We start from the raw sequence: 16,296 nt of genomic DNA, 5'->3' as shown, positions 1-16,296 counted from the left end.
TAATCACGATAACAGACAGTTTTGAAAGGAAGAAAGAAACTCTGATTTTTAGTTAAAAGAACCCACAGTATACAAACACAAAACACCAAACACAGTGGATCCCATCAAAGGCCAGAATGAAAAACACCAACTTCCTCGTCCTGTGTTCTCAAATGCCAGAGATGACCAGAATCCTCAGACAAACACAAACAACCCAAAAAAGATGAACAAATGAACCAGATTCCAGATACCCTGTCCTCTGCCACCAACTAATTAATGATCTAGCGATAAAACCACTAATGTGTATCCAATCGACAAAGTACAATCTAAGAACCAAAATAAGAAGCAGACTTGGGCAAAAATAAATTTTAGCATACAAGAGCCAAGGGAAGATGAACAGAAAACTCAAAGTGCCCAGGGCTAGACAAGGTACATTTTCAGTTCACTTTTCTATTGATTCCTAAGGTAGGGCTCAGGTAAACAATGTCTTGGTGGAATCTTCAGAAATAAATGGTCCAAGGTGTTAATGATTAGGCAGCCTGCTCTTGTATTGAAGAGAAATCAAGCAATAGTTGTTATTTCATCCAACAAAGGCAAACCAGAATTTATATGTGAGGAAAAGAGGGGAAGAGAAGGAGAAAACAAAAACAAAACAAAACCCTGTAGTCAGCCTGGGATAGTGAATGTTTGCACATTTTTTGGGTAAACTGATCAGTTGGCAGTGAGGAGAGGTTAGTCTGATTTGGATCATCAGTCCTTGCGCAGGCTCACTAGGGGTATAGAAAAAAATCCAATTTCAGTTGTTGAAGGACTTGGGAAACTTTATAGTTTGGCTGAAGAGCTTGTGTGATAAGCATGTGCCATTGTCCTATATTTGCACTTCTACCTTAATTAAGCCAGGGCTGCACCTCATTTCTCAGGTAACTTCCAGGTTAGGCAGCCAGTAACTGTGGAGCCGTGTTCCAATGGATGCCTGTCTAGCGCCAGACAGGCCTTAGTATTTTTCCCAGGATCAAAGAAAACTGCACATTTAGAATCACGGGGTCTTAATGTTAAGTAATCTAAATCACATTGTATCTTACCTCAAATCGTTAAACAACAACAAAAAAACCTGTTTTCCTTGTAACATAAATTTTATTCCTGTAGTCTCCCAGTTTTTTACAGAGAAAGCAAAGTTTACTCCTAGGTGCTGACAATGTGTTCTAGACTTGGATAAATTAAATGGAAAATGCGTTTCTTTCACCTTAAAATCTTCCCCTGGAACAAAGATTAAACTGCTTAAGGGAAGGTGGAACTTGCCAGCTCCCCCCCCACCCCCCCCTCCCCACCGCGCGACTACCTGGTTTGGGAAGGTTCTCTCCTAGAGACTTTGTATGCCAAGTTCAATAGACTCCTTTCTCTTCCCGCCTAGTTTCCCCGCCTTTCGGTGCCAGCCCTCTGTTCAACCTCCATGGAAACTTGCCAAGTTGCAAGCATCTCTTAAAGCAGTTCGTCAACCCCGACTACGTATTACAAACCACCAGCCGCCTACGCAGTTAATTTTCATGTTCAGATAGCTGTAGGTCAATTACAGTACATTGATCACTGGGACTCAAAAAATAGCTGACTTTATACTTGCGGTGACCCCCTAATTGCAACAGGTAATGGATAACATTTGACACAACAATGCCAAAACCCAACAACCTGGCAGTGCTTTTAACAGCTTCGCTTGTCATTCCTTAGACCCATTAATAGGACTTACAAATTTCTCTACCTTTGTTTTCTAATTAATGCACAGTACTTTTGGCCAAACTTGAACTTATAGAAAATAAGCAGCAGGTTACAACTCTCTTTGTGGACATGTGGGTGGCTCTTAAAAGAGCCTTTGGGGTTAGGTGTAAAGACGCTTACTTGGCAAGTTTACTTGGAGCTGGTGTACTTGGTGACAGCCTTGGTGCCCTCAGACACAGCGTGCTTGGCCAGCTCCCCGGGCAGCAGCAGGCGCACGGCCGTTTGGATCTCCCTGGACGTGATGGTCGAGCGCTTGTTATAATGCGCCAGGCGCGACGCCTCGCCCGCAATGCGCTCGAAGATGTCGTTGACGAACGAGTTCATGATGCCCATGGCCTTGGACGAGATGCCGGTGTCCGGGTGGACCTGCTTCAGCACCTTGTACACGTACACAGAATAACTCTCCTTGCGGCTGCGCTTGCGCTTCTTGCCATCCTTCTTCTGCGCCTTGGTCACTGCCTTCTTAGAGCCCTTCTTCGGGGCAGGAACGGACTTGGCTGACTCTGGCATTTTAAAACCTCAAAACACGAAAAATAAAATGAAAGTAGAAAGAGGATTTCTGCTATTTATAGGGCCTTTATGCTAATGAAGGATGCAGACTGCGTCTTAGTTAATTGGAAGACAAACAGCAAGGCTGTCATCTATGGGCAGAACTATGTAAATGAGGTATGGAAATAAAGCTTTTCTATTGGCTACTTAGGTGAATCTTGGTACTAACCAATCAGACAATCGGATTTACTCCCCAGGAAATGCCTATAAAAGCAGCAGTGTTCTATCTGCTTTCAGACTTGGTTTGTTTTGAGAAGTACTCTTTTTTTGTTTGTTTCTTTTCTGTTTAGTTTGCGATGTCTGGACGTGGCAAGCAAGGTGGTAAGGCTCGGGCTAAAGCGAAGTCTCGCTCCTCGCGGGCCGGTCTCCAGTTTCCCGTGGGCCGAGTGCATCGCCTACTTCGTAAGGGCAACTACGCTGAGCGGGTCGGGGCTGGCGCGCCGGTGTATTTGGCAGCGGTATTGGAGTACTTGACGGCTGAGATACTGGAGTTGGCTGGTAATGCGGCGCGCGACAACAAGAAGACTCGCATCATTCCACGCCACCTGCAGCTGGCCATCCGCAACGATGAGGAGCTTAACAAACTGTTGGGCCGCGTGACCATCGCTCAGGGCGGGGTCTTGCCGAACATCCAGGCGGTGCTGTTGCCTAAGAAGACCGAGAGCCATCACAAGGCCAAGGGCAAGTGATTTGACAGGGATTTGAGTTTCCGGAAGTGCTTTCAAACCCAAAGGCTCTTTTCAGAGCCCCCCACTATTTCAAAGGAAGAGCTGACACCACTTGGAATATTAAAGAAAAAGGAAGGTAAGTGAATTTTTATCCAAGATAACAAGAAATGGAAGAAAAATCTCTCTAGATCTTTAGAAAAGGCTCTCATTGTTACTAGAAATCTGCCTCTCTGCAGAACGCGGTAAATCGGTTAAGGTCTAATGATCCACGAAGTGGTTAGGCATTTCAGACAGTCGAGTGATCTGCCTTTAGTCAGTAAAGCCTAAGCACGGTTTAACTGCAGGGGTGGATATACGATGGTCTCAAATGAACATGCCGAGTGAAATGGCCAGATCCTCTTAGACGCCTCGTTCTAGGCTGCAGACAACCCGTCTTTCCTAATCCCGCAAGGGAGTTAGACTCTCTGCTCCCGCTAACTTTCAACGTATCATCTGAAATTTACCACGTCCTGAAAGGGGCTTTTGAAAAATTGATTACCTGGAGTTAACATAATGGTAGCTTAGGACAAACTGAATCTAGACTCTAATTGTGGCTTCTCCCCACATTTACAAATTGTGAGATTTGGGGCCAATTTCTAACCTGGTAGTTGTATGTAAATTGGGGATAGAGTGATGGTGTTTCCATTGATTTTTTTTTCTTTTGACAAACCGCTTAACACCCGTAACCTAGATTAGTGCCTGACATTCAACGAACTATAGTTAGTAGAGGTTCAAACGCCTAGGCCCCTAACGCAGCCTCAAAAGGGATAGAGTAGGGCTGCAGGCCTCCCTAAAATAGTTAACTACTAGGGATCTGGTAAATTAGCTGCTCCAACCCAAAAGTGTCGATCTGGTACTGTGCAAAAATTCCTAGGATCCTATTTTCCGGGATTGAGTCTCATCAAGTAAACATTTCTTCTGCATGACTCAGTTTGTGCTTGGATGAGTAGGCAAGGAGGCTGAGTAGGCCAAAACTTGGGACCTGTGCGGCCCAGGGAGACGCACCCTCATTCAAACATCTCTGGCGCTTCACTGAAGCGCCACTGAAATATTTAAAATTTCCAAATAATCTATGCAGCAATATCCTTTCCTTTACTCCGTCCATTATCCATTCACATTCTATTTTTTAAATGTATCACTTGAACTCTTTTTTACAAGTGTGATACATTTTATAACCAGTTGTAAAAAAAAAATTGTATATTTTAAGGTTAGAAGTAGGTTACCTTCTAGGGGTTTGTCACCTGTTGAGCCTGAATTATAATTATAAATGTAAATATTCCTGTTAAGTATAATGCATGTGGGTTACTAGGAAACATTAGGAATTTAATTGAGGAATCCCCAAACATACCAAAATTGAGAATAAGGGCTCACATGTAGCCCCAGTATTCTTCCCTCTCTATTTTATTTCAGTACCTTGATCTTGTAGCAAAATAAGATTAGCATCACCAGGAGATCTACCAAAAGGCAGATTATAGTCTATATTTATACCCATAAAACTGTATCATTAATAAGTAGACAAATTTATGAAAAAACTCAATAAGTATAATCATTATAACACCAAAAGAATTTGGAACGTAACATGTATACTTTAAAATAAAACGAATTCTAGGACATGGAATTAATGTAGTCATATTGAAAAAATATCAGAAATTCATTGGACTTAATTAGATTACAGTTGTTAGTTAAGTTGTAGTTTAGGCAGGGTGATAGAACAAGCATCTGTTAAGACTTAGACTTACACGTGTTACTTATAGTTGAGGTTCTTTCTGAAAGAAGCAAGTGTGTAAGTTTCGGGGTCTCTGCTGTATGTTGCTTGTCTGCCAGTTGGAGCTTAAACTTTTACCACATTCCTCACTCTCGCAGCACCAGGCAGCAGCAGCTGAGCATGTCTATTCTTTCCTGTACTCAGTGATAGCCTGAGCTGAAAGTACAGGCCCTGACTTTACGCCATGACAAATTGCCCTTGCATTCAAAATCTATCTCAAAATGGCTCTATATGAAAATGCTCTAAATTTTAGAACCTTGGAGCTCAGTACTAGCCCCTGTTCACTCTGTCTCCTTGATGATTTTATCAGTACTGTAGTTTCAAAGTCTGTCTATATGCAATAAACTTCCAATTTTACATCTCCAGTCCTGCTGTCTTCCCTGAAATGCAAATGTGTGCATACAAATTTCTACTTGAGACCTTCACCTGAAGCCCTAACAGACCTCTCAGCCTAAATACATTCAAGACACAAGAGTTTACATTATGCTTCCTAAGCCTGTTATGCCCTCCAATCCTCCCCAGCTCAGTAAATGACATTACTGTAAGTCCATTTACTCGAGCGAAAATTCTAGGAATGAGCCTTGCTCCCTTTCCTTCATCTCCACGAATCCAAACTATCTGTAAGTCACTTCACCTATACCTTTAATACATATCTTAATTTATTTACCATACTCCTTACCATGACCTGAAGAGCCATCCATGACCACCCTGGCCTCTGCCCACCTCCCTGACTTCATCTCCATCTCCCTGTCCAGCTACACTGATCTCTCTTCCACCTGCCAAGCCCTTTGCTGCTTCAAGACATTTGTACTGTTGGTCTCTTTCTCTGCAGTGCCCATCCTCTGATTTTTCTTCTGGCGAGCGTGTTCTCAGCTCTTCTCCAGACAGGCCTATCTGAAATAGACCTACCCAGATGGATTAAAGAGCTAAGTATAAAATACAAATACTAGATGAAATTTTAGGGACACACTTTGTATAACTTCAGTTTTGTATGTGTATATTTTAAGGGGGAGGTGTCATTATTAAGCCAGGCAGTAAACACAAATGCCATATAGGAAGGGACACAGACCACATAGGACAAAAATAAACTTAAGATGCAATATTCCATAAAAAGAGTAGAAAACAAGCAGTAAATTGGGATAAAGGATTTGTAAAACATTATACACAAAAGGTTAATGACTTTAATTTACAAGGAAGACCTGCAAGCTGCTAAGAAAAGGGCAAACAATAATAGAAAAAAATTACTGAACAGGATATTTTATACCTTTTATGAAATTCAAATAGACAGTGCATATGAGAAAAAACAAACCAAAATACATAGAACTGTTCACCTTCCTAAAAGTTAGGTTATGCATATCATAGCAACAAATGAATAGCATTTCTCACCTATGGATAGACAACCACTAAAACCAATAATACTTAGGATGCTGAGGATGAGGAAAGAGTGCCACAGTCATATTATCTTTTGAGAAAATTTCCTGGCAATATATATTAAAATTTATTAAGAGACACTTAACCTTTTGTAAAGCAAAGCAATATCAGATAGATAGATAGACAGATAGTAGAAACTAGGGAAGAGAGGGTGTCTACCATCTAGAAATAAAAGCCCCATTATGTGAGGTTATATGAGGAGAGATTGTTAACCTGTATAAACATGTGTGTAAAGTGTTAAAAGGAGCATGAATTAAGTTTGTAACTTCAAGTATAGAAAGTAAAATAAAAAAGTAATCTCCCGGGCTTCCCTGGTGGCGCAGTGGTTGAGACTCCGCCTGCCGATGCAGGGGACACGGGTGCGTGCCCCGGTCCGGGAAGATCCCACATACCGCGGAGCGGCTGGGCCCGTGAGCCAGGGCCACTGAGCCTGCACGTCCGGAGCCTGTGCTCCGCAACGGGAGAGGACACGACAGTGAGAGGCCCACGTACCGCAAAAAAAAACAAAAATAAAAAAAATAAGTAACCTCCCTCTGCTCACGTCTCACTCCAAGTTACTTTCTATCAACCATCTTGTTGAGATTCTTTAAAATACATTCTAAGATTTTATTTATCAGCTCCCTTGTTGTTTGCCTCTCCCCATTATACTCTCTGTTTCATGAAGTGGGACCTGGTCTGTGACATCCTAACATCTAACAGAAGGCCTGGGACTCAACTCGCTGGTGAATGAACCAGGGAATGGATATTGTAGCCCCAAAAGCCCTCTCAGAGCCCAGAAAGCACATGGTTATCTGAATTTCTGTATAAAAATGCCCACTAACCATTGTTAATGCACTGCCTACTGCCCTATGCAGCTACCAGGACCGCAGTGAAATTTGGAAGTACCATATACACCATTTGTTTTCCACACTCTACCTTTTGCCAGGTTTCTGCACTAACCTCACCAGACTTAATGTCTCCTGATAAGCCTCAGTGACCCAGGAAGCTCAGTTTCCTTTAAGGGCCTGTCTTCTCTGCTGGCTGATACCGTGTATAAAAGAATCCTCCTTAACACCCTACTGGGTCTGTGGTTACTAATGCTTGCTTAGAGTCATGGAAGGAAAAGGGTCACACAGCTGATGTGTGTGACCAAATCAATGCTGTTTCATCCCCTTACAATGCCTGCTCTGCACATAGGGCACCTTGGTGGCTTTTACTGTCTAATGCTGGATTATACAGTTAACATGATCATCTGCAGGGTAAGTTTGTTGAAAAATTCTATCATACATCTCCACTCCCTGGCATGTCACATCCTCAGTAAATACTCAGAATGAATACTCAGAATTAATGTGTTGGCAACAGAACTTATATCTGCACAGAAACGGAATAATCACTAAGCTGCAGGGATTTGTGAGTTTATTTCCGGGTGATGTACCTTTTTAGCCACCATTCGGTTTTAAATTCCAGTTGCTACATTTGGAGGGTGATACATGACTGGTACTTGAGCTACTTTGTCCAAGATAGGCCACTGGCCACATGTGACATTTTAAATTTAAATAAAATAATGAAATTAAAAATTCAGGTACTCAGTTGCACTAACCATATTTCAAGTTGCTGGTGGCTTCTACATTGGACGGATAGACGTAGAACATGTCTGTCAATGCAGAAAGTTCTATTGGTAGCACACCGGGCTAGGTACTTTTTGTCCCTCTGGGCTAACATGTTCAAGTGCACTTAACCAGCTCCCTCCAGGTAGCATCTGAGGATACAGTTGCCTGATAAAATATAGGATGCTCAGTTAAATTTGAATTTCAGTTAAGTGACAAGTAATTGTTTTAGTATAAGTATGCCCCCAAATATGGCATGAGACATGCTATAATTCAACAAAAGATGTTGTTTATCTGAAATTCAGATTTAACTAGGCATCTTGTATTTTTATTTGCCAAATCTGGCAACCCTATCTGAAGAGCGAAATTAGAGCATTTCCCAGGGAGGCTGGGTCCTCTTACCATGGGGCGTGTGTATATGAGGAAATGAAAAGGGCTGATACACAGAATGAACCAAACTCATTCTGAGGGAAGAGGTTTGTAAGTTTTTCTGCATATGTTGAGGAAGGTTAAGAAGGAAGTTCCCAAATACATTAACTTTGGTTTCTTCTCTCCCCTTAGGTTTCAAAAGCTTCTCACTACAAAGAGATGCCTAGATCCAGAGTGTCTGTCAAACTCATCAATTCTCAGAAATAAATGGACTGGCATCTGTGTTCTGACATCATTGATTGATTCTGTACCTGCAAATGTTTTCCTATTAAAAACTTACTTGGGTTTCTTTCTTCGTGTGTACTGTGTGTCTTCGGGATAAGGAGAGTAAAAGGGAAGGGGTGGTAAATATTATTGTGGAGAAGCTCTCTTTAGTACAAAATGTACCTAATTTCTTGAATAAGTAATACATTCACAGGGTTCAACCAAATCAAAATAACAAGGTATATGTTGAGAATCCACTCCTCACTGGATTACCCCACTCTCCCTAGGTAACATTATTTTGCTTGTGTATTTGCCTATTGTTAATTCATGCTGATGTGAGTCAAGAATGAACGCATGTTTTATCTCCCCCAGTTTTCATTCTTAAAAGATAGCAGACTGTATACACTTACTCTTTTCTATAACAGTATATCTTGGAAAACTTTCCAGATATGAACATAGGGGACATCCCGTACACTGTCTCATAGTATTGTACTGTGAATGCATCACAAGTACATCACAGTTCACGTAACCTGTCTCCTGTTGGTAGGCACATAAAGCAATTCCAGAATAACAAACCCTGATGTACAGCAAAATGGAAATTGTTCTCATATTCCTCAGGGATGGTGGAAAATGAACAGAAATTCAAGTCACTCTTGGCTTGGACTCAAGGTTCTTCTCCTTAAAAACTGTGGCTTGGGGCTTCCCTGGTGGCGCAGTGGTTGAGAGTCCGCCTGCCGATGCAGGGGACACAGGTTCGTGCCCCGGTCCGGGAAGATCCCACATGCCGCGGAGCGGCTGGGCCTGTGAGCCATGTCCGCTGGGCCTGCGTGTCCGGAGCCTGTGCTCCGCAACGGGAGAGGCCACAACAGTGAGAAGCCCGCGTACCGCAAAAAAGAAAACTGTGGCTTTAGCCAAGCTCATTTTGAACCCCAGTTTCTTCATCTGTAAAATGGAGGTAATACGTACCTTAATTAACTACGAAAATGGAAAAAAAAAAGTTTGGAATTCTAAAGAACAGCACAAACAAAATTAATTTTTCAACACTACTTCTTTTGTGAGAGTTATATATATTGTAATAGGATCAGGCTCCCCAAATTCCAGCCTGGCATGAAGAAATGAAATATGGTACCAAGACAGAGGAAGATAGTTTCATTAATTACCTGGTTAAATGGCCATTTCCTCACACAGGAGTTAGAAGGCACACCCTCTCAATCTGCCTGCCCCTTTGCCCCTTCTGCTCTTTCCTCTTAAGTCAAGGTCAGGCTTTAAGAATGTTTCTGCTACTCTAGTGTCTGTGTGTTGGGGACTGGGGGTCTGGATGGTCCACTGCTGTATTGCCAGCTCTCAGCTGGTGTCTGACATTGCCTGGCATGTACTAATCACTCAGGAAATAGCTGATAAATTCCTAAGGCTGGGTTGTAAGAAGGACACACCCAACTCAGTCTTAAAAAATACCTATATAAGTCTATACAAAGTGGTTTGTGTGTGTACACATGTACATATACATATGCATGTACACACAGCACAGACATGCAGTGAAATATTCTGGAAAGACGTGCGAATCTGGAATGAAAATACTTGGGTCTGTATTCCAGCTCTGCCATTTACCAAGTGTCTGACTGGGGGTGAGTCACCTGCCATCCCTGAAAAATCAGGCTTTTCATCTGTAAAATGGGATAATAGCACCTCCCAGAGTTTTGAAAAACCAGTCAAATGAGAGCACGTGAGAAAGCACTTTGTTCCTTGTAAAACATAACATAAATATGTGCAAGCTTATATAAAGATAGAAGTAGAGATAGAAATGATCTCTCACCTGTTGATCCATTCACAAATGTGGGCAGTCGAAGAGGATGTTGGGATTTCCAAGTTGGGATTTGCCAGCTTCCACCTGCAGAGATTGAGGTGACTTAGGTTGTGATAAGCCAGATCACTGACTGCTTCGGGCAGCCACTCCCCCATGGCCGGAGGAAGCTTCCAGAGGAGTGGGCCTGGCAGACATGTGGTGTTGAAATGGCAGTGGACGCACCCACTCACCTGCCACCAGGTCTCTTCCAGGTGCAGAAGCAGCAGCCCCAGTGGACTGGGTGGGCATTTCGAACTCAGCTGAGCCACCTTTCCAAGAGCAGAGACTCCTAAGACAGGGATGCTGCAAGTTGTGCCTACTCCATTGGGGGCTCAGCTTGACTCCCTGGATATGGAGAATCACCCCTACTGGGTACCTGTGCAACTTTGGCAGAGAAAAGAAATATGTGGAAGGCCATTAAGGAAAGGGGCCCTAGATACAGTGGCTCTTTGGGAGGAAAGAATAAAGGAAGGGGAGAGCACAGAAGGAAACTTGGATTTCCTTTAGCTCAGTCCTTCAGGCTGTGGATGAAGAGACTGGGGCCCTGAGCAGCTGGTCTCTGTGTGGTCACAGAGCAGATCAGTGGCTTGTGCACGTCGCCCACAGAGTTATATTTCTGCCCTCGCCGTCTTCATCCTCTCAGGCCTCCACTGGAAAATCTACATGTCATTTTGAACCTTCCTTGCGTTCTATTCCGTGTTCAGGGTAACATCGGTAGCCTGGAATTGGCCATAGCGGCAGTATTTACACAACAAGAACTGGCTACAAGTCAGTATTTGGGGAGTTTTCCTGGAGAAGCAGTTGTTAAACGTTTACCAGCACACCACTACCTTAAACGTCCTTTGTTTCTACCCCATAAAGATACTCTCATACCGCTCATGACTCTCTCTGTCTCTGTCTCTCTCTCGTGCACACACATTGGCTCACGCTATTGTGCTGTTTTCCTACCTAAAAGGGTTCTGTCTCACCTCCCAAATGAGCCCCATGTCTCTGGGCTGATTTAATTCCCACAGTCCTATGATCCACACCTATTGTGGCTTCTTCTGCATTGTTTCCCATCTGCTGGGTTCTCATATCGACTTTCCAAATTTTATGAGGAACCCTGACACACTCTTCTCACACATCCTCACCTGCCTCACCCCTCACTTCCTTCAAGCTTTTGCTCAAATGTCACCTTCTCAGTGAGACCCTCCCTAGCCTTCCTCCTACTCCCAGAGGGGAGAGATCCCTGCTGGGAGGGTGGCCAAGGTCTGGCGGAGAGTGATGCTGGGAGTGTGGACTGTCAGTACAGCATGGCTAGGAATGCCATGAGCAAAGGCACTGCTAGGACACAAGCAGGGCTGTTTAACCAGTGACCCCAGGGATTTCCTCTGGGTTGCCTGGCAATGAACTGGGAACAATGGCTGCTTCTCCCCCTGTGGGAGAATCAGCCAATGTTCTCAGGTGCTGGGAGGCTGGTGCTCCCAGCTGAAACCCACACAGAAAAGGTTTCTTCTCCTATTCAAGTCTGGTCTCATGCTTTCTCTATGAAAAGGAACAGCACAGGCACTGGGTCCCCTTCTGGAGCACAGCCCCTCTGTGCATCAGGCTGTCCCCTTCCCTGGCACGTGACTCAGAGCTGCAGGAGAGCAGGCACTGCGCATCTGCCGACTTCTGCCCACGAGTTCCAGCAGACACAACAGACACTGTGCCTGCCAACCAGACAGAAGCCCAAAGTACGAAGACCTGTTAGGAGGAGTTAATGACCTCTAGAGGAGGGAGTCGGTGGGAAGGAGTGGCTATAAACAGCTTTCATTATGGGCTGAGATCGAACTTTTTAATCATTATTCTAATCACCTTGTGTCTCATCTTCTCAAATGTTCTTCATGAACGCTACAAACCAACAGCTCTTTCTGAAATTTCTTATTTATCCCTTTGTATTCCTCCCCCACCCCACCCCCACCCCCGCCACCCTTTCTTTTGCCCAATGTTTTCCCGCTCTCTTTCCCCTCCATTTAGCATCAGCTATTTTTTAAGGAGCACTTTTTAAAAGTACCTTGTTTTCACACTAGGTGGTCAGTGTTGAAATACGTGGAGACTCTGCCACCGCTGCACTCCGCGGATGCCCCAGTGGGACCCAGTCACGCCGGAACTAAGGGCTCAGATCGGACTTCCGGTGCCGGTCCCGGCATCTGTGTTATGGAGCCGCAGAACGGTCCTCTGGCTCCATCAGTACGAACCACGACGCTCGGATCTCACCTGTGACTCAGAAGCTGTGCCTCAGAATCAGACAAATATTCCTTGTTATCCAAATTTACTGCTATCCAAACTAGAGTTGGGGGCTTCCCTGGTGGTGCAGTGGTTGAGAGTCCGCCTGCTGATGCGGGGGACGCGGGTTCGCGTCCCGGTCCGGGAGGATCCCACATGCCGCGGAGCGGCTGGGCCCGTGAGCCATGGCCACTGAGCTTGCGCATCCGGAGCCTGTGCTCCGCAACGGGAGAGGCCACAACAGTGAGAGGCCCGCATGCCGCAAAAAAATAAATAAATAAATAAATAAACTAGAGTTGGATTGGGAGGAATGTGGTTCTTACCTCACTTCATTAGATTATAAAGCTCACTCAAGCACTAACTTATTTTATTTAATCTTCATAATGTCATGAGGTATGTGCTATTATTGTCCCATTTTGTAGATTGGGAGACCAAGGCACAGAGAGATGACCTAACTTGCCCAGGTCATGTACCTGGTAAAAAGGACGGATGGGGGAAGTGTGCAGATGAGAATAAGACACACACAGGGAATCAGCTTCATAGTGTTATTGGGAAGGCAAATGAGGTAATACAGGTAAAGACCTCAGAAGAGCGCCCAATCCGAAGGGAACCCTCGACAAATGCGAGTTGCTGTTTGCTGCTATTACCATAAAAGTAATTATCTAATTACACAATGCAACCAGTGGTCTAGTAGCCCAAAGAGCTAAAAACTGCCTGTCTTTTTGGAGGCTTTGTTTGCTTTAATTTGGTTATTTGTTACACGAATTTTATATTGTTCTCTGGACTTTAGTCTTTTAAGAAATACCCTGGCCTCAGCAACCTGTTCCACCGGGGCCTCCCATTGGTCAAATCTACTGGAAGCCAGGGAGCAAGGGAGCCTGGGAATTGTAGTTTCCAGTGACAGCGGCTTCAGAGAGTAAACAGGCAAATGAGGGAAACAATCAGAAATTCAAACAAATATTTCTGCAAATCTGATGCCTGAGCATGAGACCTTGTATCTACACTCAACCAGAGGTACACTTCCATCTTTAAGTGCAGAAAGGAGCAGAAATAAGGCCCTGCTCTTTTTTTTAAAATTTTTAGGTGAGTTATGATATTCTGTGAGAGAAAGAAGTGGGTATACAATTTTCAGAAAGCAAGAAGGTATTTGACTTTAAACAATTTACTCTTTTTATTTGTACTCAATCCAAATGAAGTGACTGCAACTTTGAAGGCTGGTTGTTTTGAGTTCTGGAACAATGTGAAATAATGAAAATAAAAACCCAGATATGGCCATCCATCAGACCCTACTCTGCAACCCTACAATTGCAACCCTACAATGCGACCTTGAGCAAATTATTTTCCCTTTTCATCTTCAGTTTCCTTGTCTGGAAAATGGAACCAATGATGATCACCCACCTCAGAGGATAGATGCAAAGATTAAGTGGGGATAATGTGCTTGGTACATAATAGACACTGAAAACCATGCCCTCTCTTCCCTTTATTTCCCCTTGTATGTCTTTGGCTTATCTCTGGATGTATCCGTTATCTATTGCTCCATCACAAATTATCCTCAAACTTAGCAGCTTCAGGATCTGAGCGTGGCTGAGCTGGCTTCTCTGGGTCTCTCACAAGGCTGCATTTAGGATGTGGCCAGGACTGCCGTCATCTCAAAGCTCAGTTTGGGACTGATCCGCTTCCAAACCCGTGCACATGGTTGTTGGAGGGACTCAGTTCTTCAAGGGCTGTTTGTTAGACTGAAGTCCTCAAGTCCTTGTTTCTTGTCATGTCGGTGGCTTACTGACTTTCTTCTGAGGAAATGAGCAAGTGAGAGAGTGCAAGTGGGGGCCCAAGATAGAAGCTACAACCTTTTGTAAACTAATCTCAAAAATGACACACCATAGCTTTTGACATATTCTCTTTTTTTTTTAAGAGTCTGTGCTTTTTAAAATTATTTATTTATTTATTATTTTTGGCTGCGTTGGGTCTTCGTTGCTGCGCGCGGGCTTTCTTTAGTTGCGGCAGCGGTGGCTACTCTTCCTTGTGGTGCTCGGGCTTCTCATTGCAGTGGCTTCATCTTGTTCCGGAGCACGGGCTCTAGGTGCGTGGACTTCATTAGTTGCAGCACGCGGGCTCAAGCTGCTCCGTGGCACGTGGGATCTTCCAGGTGCAGGGCTCGAACCCGTGTCCCCTGCATCGGCAGGCAGAGTCTTGACCACTGCGCCACCAGGGAAGTCCCGACATAGTCTCTTTGTTAGAAGCAAGTCACCAGGTGCAGCACACACTCAAGAAAAGGGGATAACTTAGGGATATGAACCCTCAGAGTCAGGGATCGTTTTGATTCTGTCAGAGGATCCCCACCACACTGGATATATCACAACCTGATTAAAAGAAGGTGAAACTGTCTTCTTGATCCCGCGTCTTTAAAGATGGAAGTGTACCTCTGGTTGAGTTCAGATACAAGGACTCATGCTCAGGCATCAGATTCGCAGAAATATTTGAATTTCTGATTGTTTCGGTCATTTGCCTGTTCATTCTCTGAAGCTGCTGTATGTACTGGAAACTACAATTCCCAGGCTCCCTTGCTCTCTGGCTTCCAGTAGATATGACCAATGGGAGGCCCCAGTGGAACGTGTTGGTGAGACCAAGGTATTTCTACCCTTCCTGCCTTTGCTTACTGGGGTTTCTCCAGCCTCACTGGCACTCTTTGGCTCCAGTCCCACCAGATAGCTGGTCTCTTGGTGGTCTCCACTCCTGTCTTACCAGCCTGTGTTGTTCCAGCTTCACTGGAGACTGGATCTCCAGTTGGGGCTGGCCCCAACTCCTAAATGATAGCAGCACCTCTTTTTCCTTTGTCCTAGCTCTTGGAGAAGTGGCAACTTCTTGCTGCTGCTTATCTTTGGTTACTCCTCATCTCTCTTTTGGTTTCTTAACTCTTTCATGATCTGTTTCACTGATTACCTCTGTTAAATTCATCCTATATAAAATCCCTGGAGCAGTTTTTAAGACACTGACAAACAGTGGGATTGAACCCAACTGATAAACATTGGTCTTCCCTGAGCAACTCATGTACAGAGCAGTGTTTGCAGCAAAAGTTTTCTAAAGCATTTGCGATGCTAAATATCTGCCCTAGTCCTCATGCTGCTGGAAGTCCAGAGGGTGTTGCTTATTCAGGATGTAACTTCACCACTCTGGGCTTAAGTTTCCTATTTTACAAAGTGGGAGGCTTTGTGACATCTGTGGTCTCTTAAATCCCTGAATATTAGGGGCTGCAGAATTTCTCCACAGGGAAAGTTTAGGAACCATATTTTGGGAAGTGGGTGGAGACACTTTATATGAGGCCAAAGTTGGGGTGAAGGGGAAGAAAAGAAAACAAACAAAAACCCAAAAGCCTAAGTTGTCCATGTCACAGAAGAGGGGCGTCACTGGTGGAGACTGTGGGGGAAGTTAATGAGGATTGTACTATGACTTCATAAACTAAGTATGTTGTCCTACAAATTGCTTCCTATTTCCTACTCCAGCCCCTGCTTTCTACCCCCCCCCCAATCAAAGAATAGTGCTTAGAAATAAAGTTTCAGGGCTTCCATGGTGGTGCAGTGGTTAAGAATCGCCTGTCAATGCAGGGAACACGGGTTCAAGCCCTGGTCCAGGAAGATCCCACATGTCACGGAGCAACTAAGCCCGTGCTCCACAACTACTGAGCCTGCACTCTAGACCCCACGAGCCACAACTACTGAGTCCACGAGCCACAGCTACTGAGCCCACGTGCCACAACTACTGAAGCCCGCAGGCCTAGAGTCCGTGCTC

General features: G+C 44.3%; 2 protein-coding genes across 3 annotated transcripts; one reads left to right on the top strand and one right to left on the bottom strand.

The window, feature by feature from the left end:
* Window positions 1-1,484: 1,484 nt before the first annotated feature.
* Window positions 1,485-2,259, bottom strand: LOC132527616 (histone H2B type 1-C/E/F/G/I-like). The gene has a single exon (XM_060163520.1). The coding sequence runs from the start codon at window positions 2,257-2,259 to the stop codon at window positions 1,879-1,881; it is 381 nt and encodes a 126-aa protein (XP_060019503.1). The 3' UTR covers window positions 1,485-1,878.
* Window positions 2,260-2,550: 291 nt separating this feature from the next.
* On the top strand, window positions 2,551-8,505 carry LOC132527600 (histone H2A type 1-C). 2 transcript variants are annotated; one of them, XM_060163502.1, is made up of 3 exons: window positions 2,551-3,102; window positions 7,378-7,439; window positions 8,349-8,505. In XM_060163502.1, the coding sequence occupies exon 1, from the start codon at window positions 2,595-2,597 to the stop codon at window positions 2,985-2,987; it is 393 nt and encodes a 130-aa protein (XP_060019485.1). In that variant the 5' UTR covers window positions 2,551-2,594; the 3' UTR covers window positions 2,988-3,102; window positions 7,378-7,439; window positions 8,349-8,505. The 2 variants fall into 2 exon arrangements, with proteins under 2 accessions (XP_060019485.1, XP_060019484.1); XM_060163501.1 differs by lacking the exon at window positions 7,378-7,439.
* Window positions 8,506-16,296: the final 7,791 nt, after the last annotated feature.

This window comes from Lagenorhynchus albirostris, chromosome 10 (assembly GCF_949774975.1).
Source record: "Lagenorhynchus albirostris chromosome 10, mLagAlb1.1, whole genome shotgun sequence".
Lineage (NCBI taxonomy): Eukaryota > Metazoa > Chordata > Mammalia > Artiodactyla > Delphinidae > Lagenorhynchus > Lagenorhynchus albirostris.
The sequence above is the reverse complement of the archived record's forward strand: the minus strand, read 5'-3'. Positions and strand labels throughout refer to the sequence as shown.

Bases quoted from the DNA above. Each gene is read 5' to 3' on its own strand.
- LOC132527616 (XM_060163520.1), bottom strand. From the start codon at position 2,259: ATGCCAGAGTCAGCCAAGTCCGTTCCTGCCCCGAAGAAGGGCTCTAAG.
- LOC132527600 (XM_060163501.1), top strand. From the start codon at position 2,595: ATGTCTGGACGTGGCAAGCAAGGTGGTAAGGCTCGGGCTAAAGCGAAG.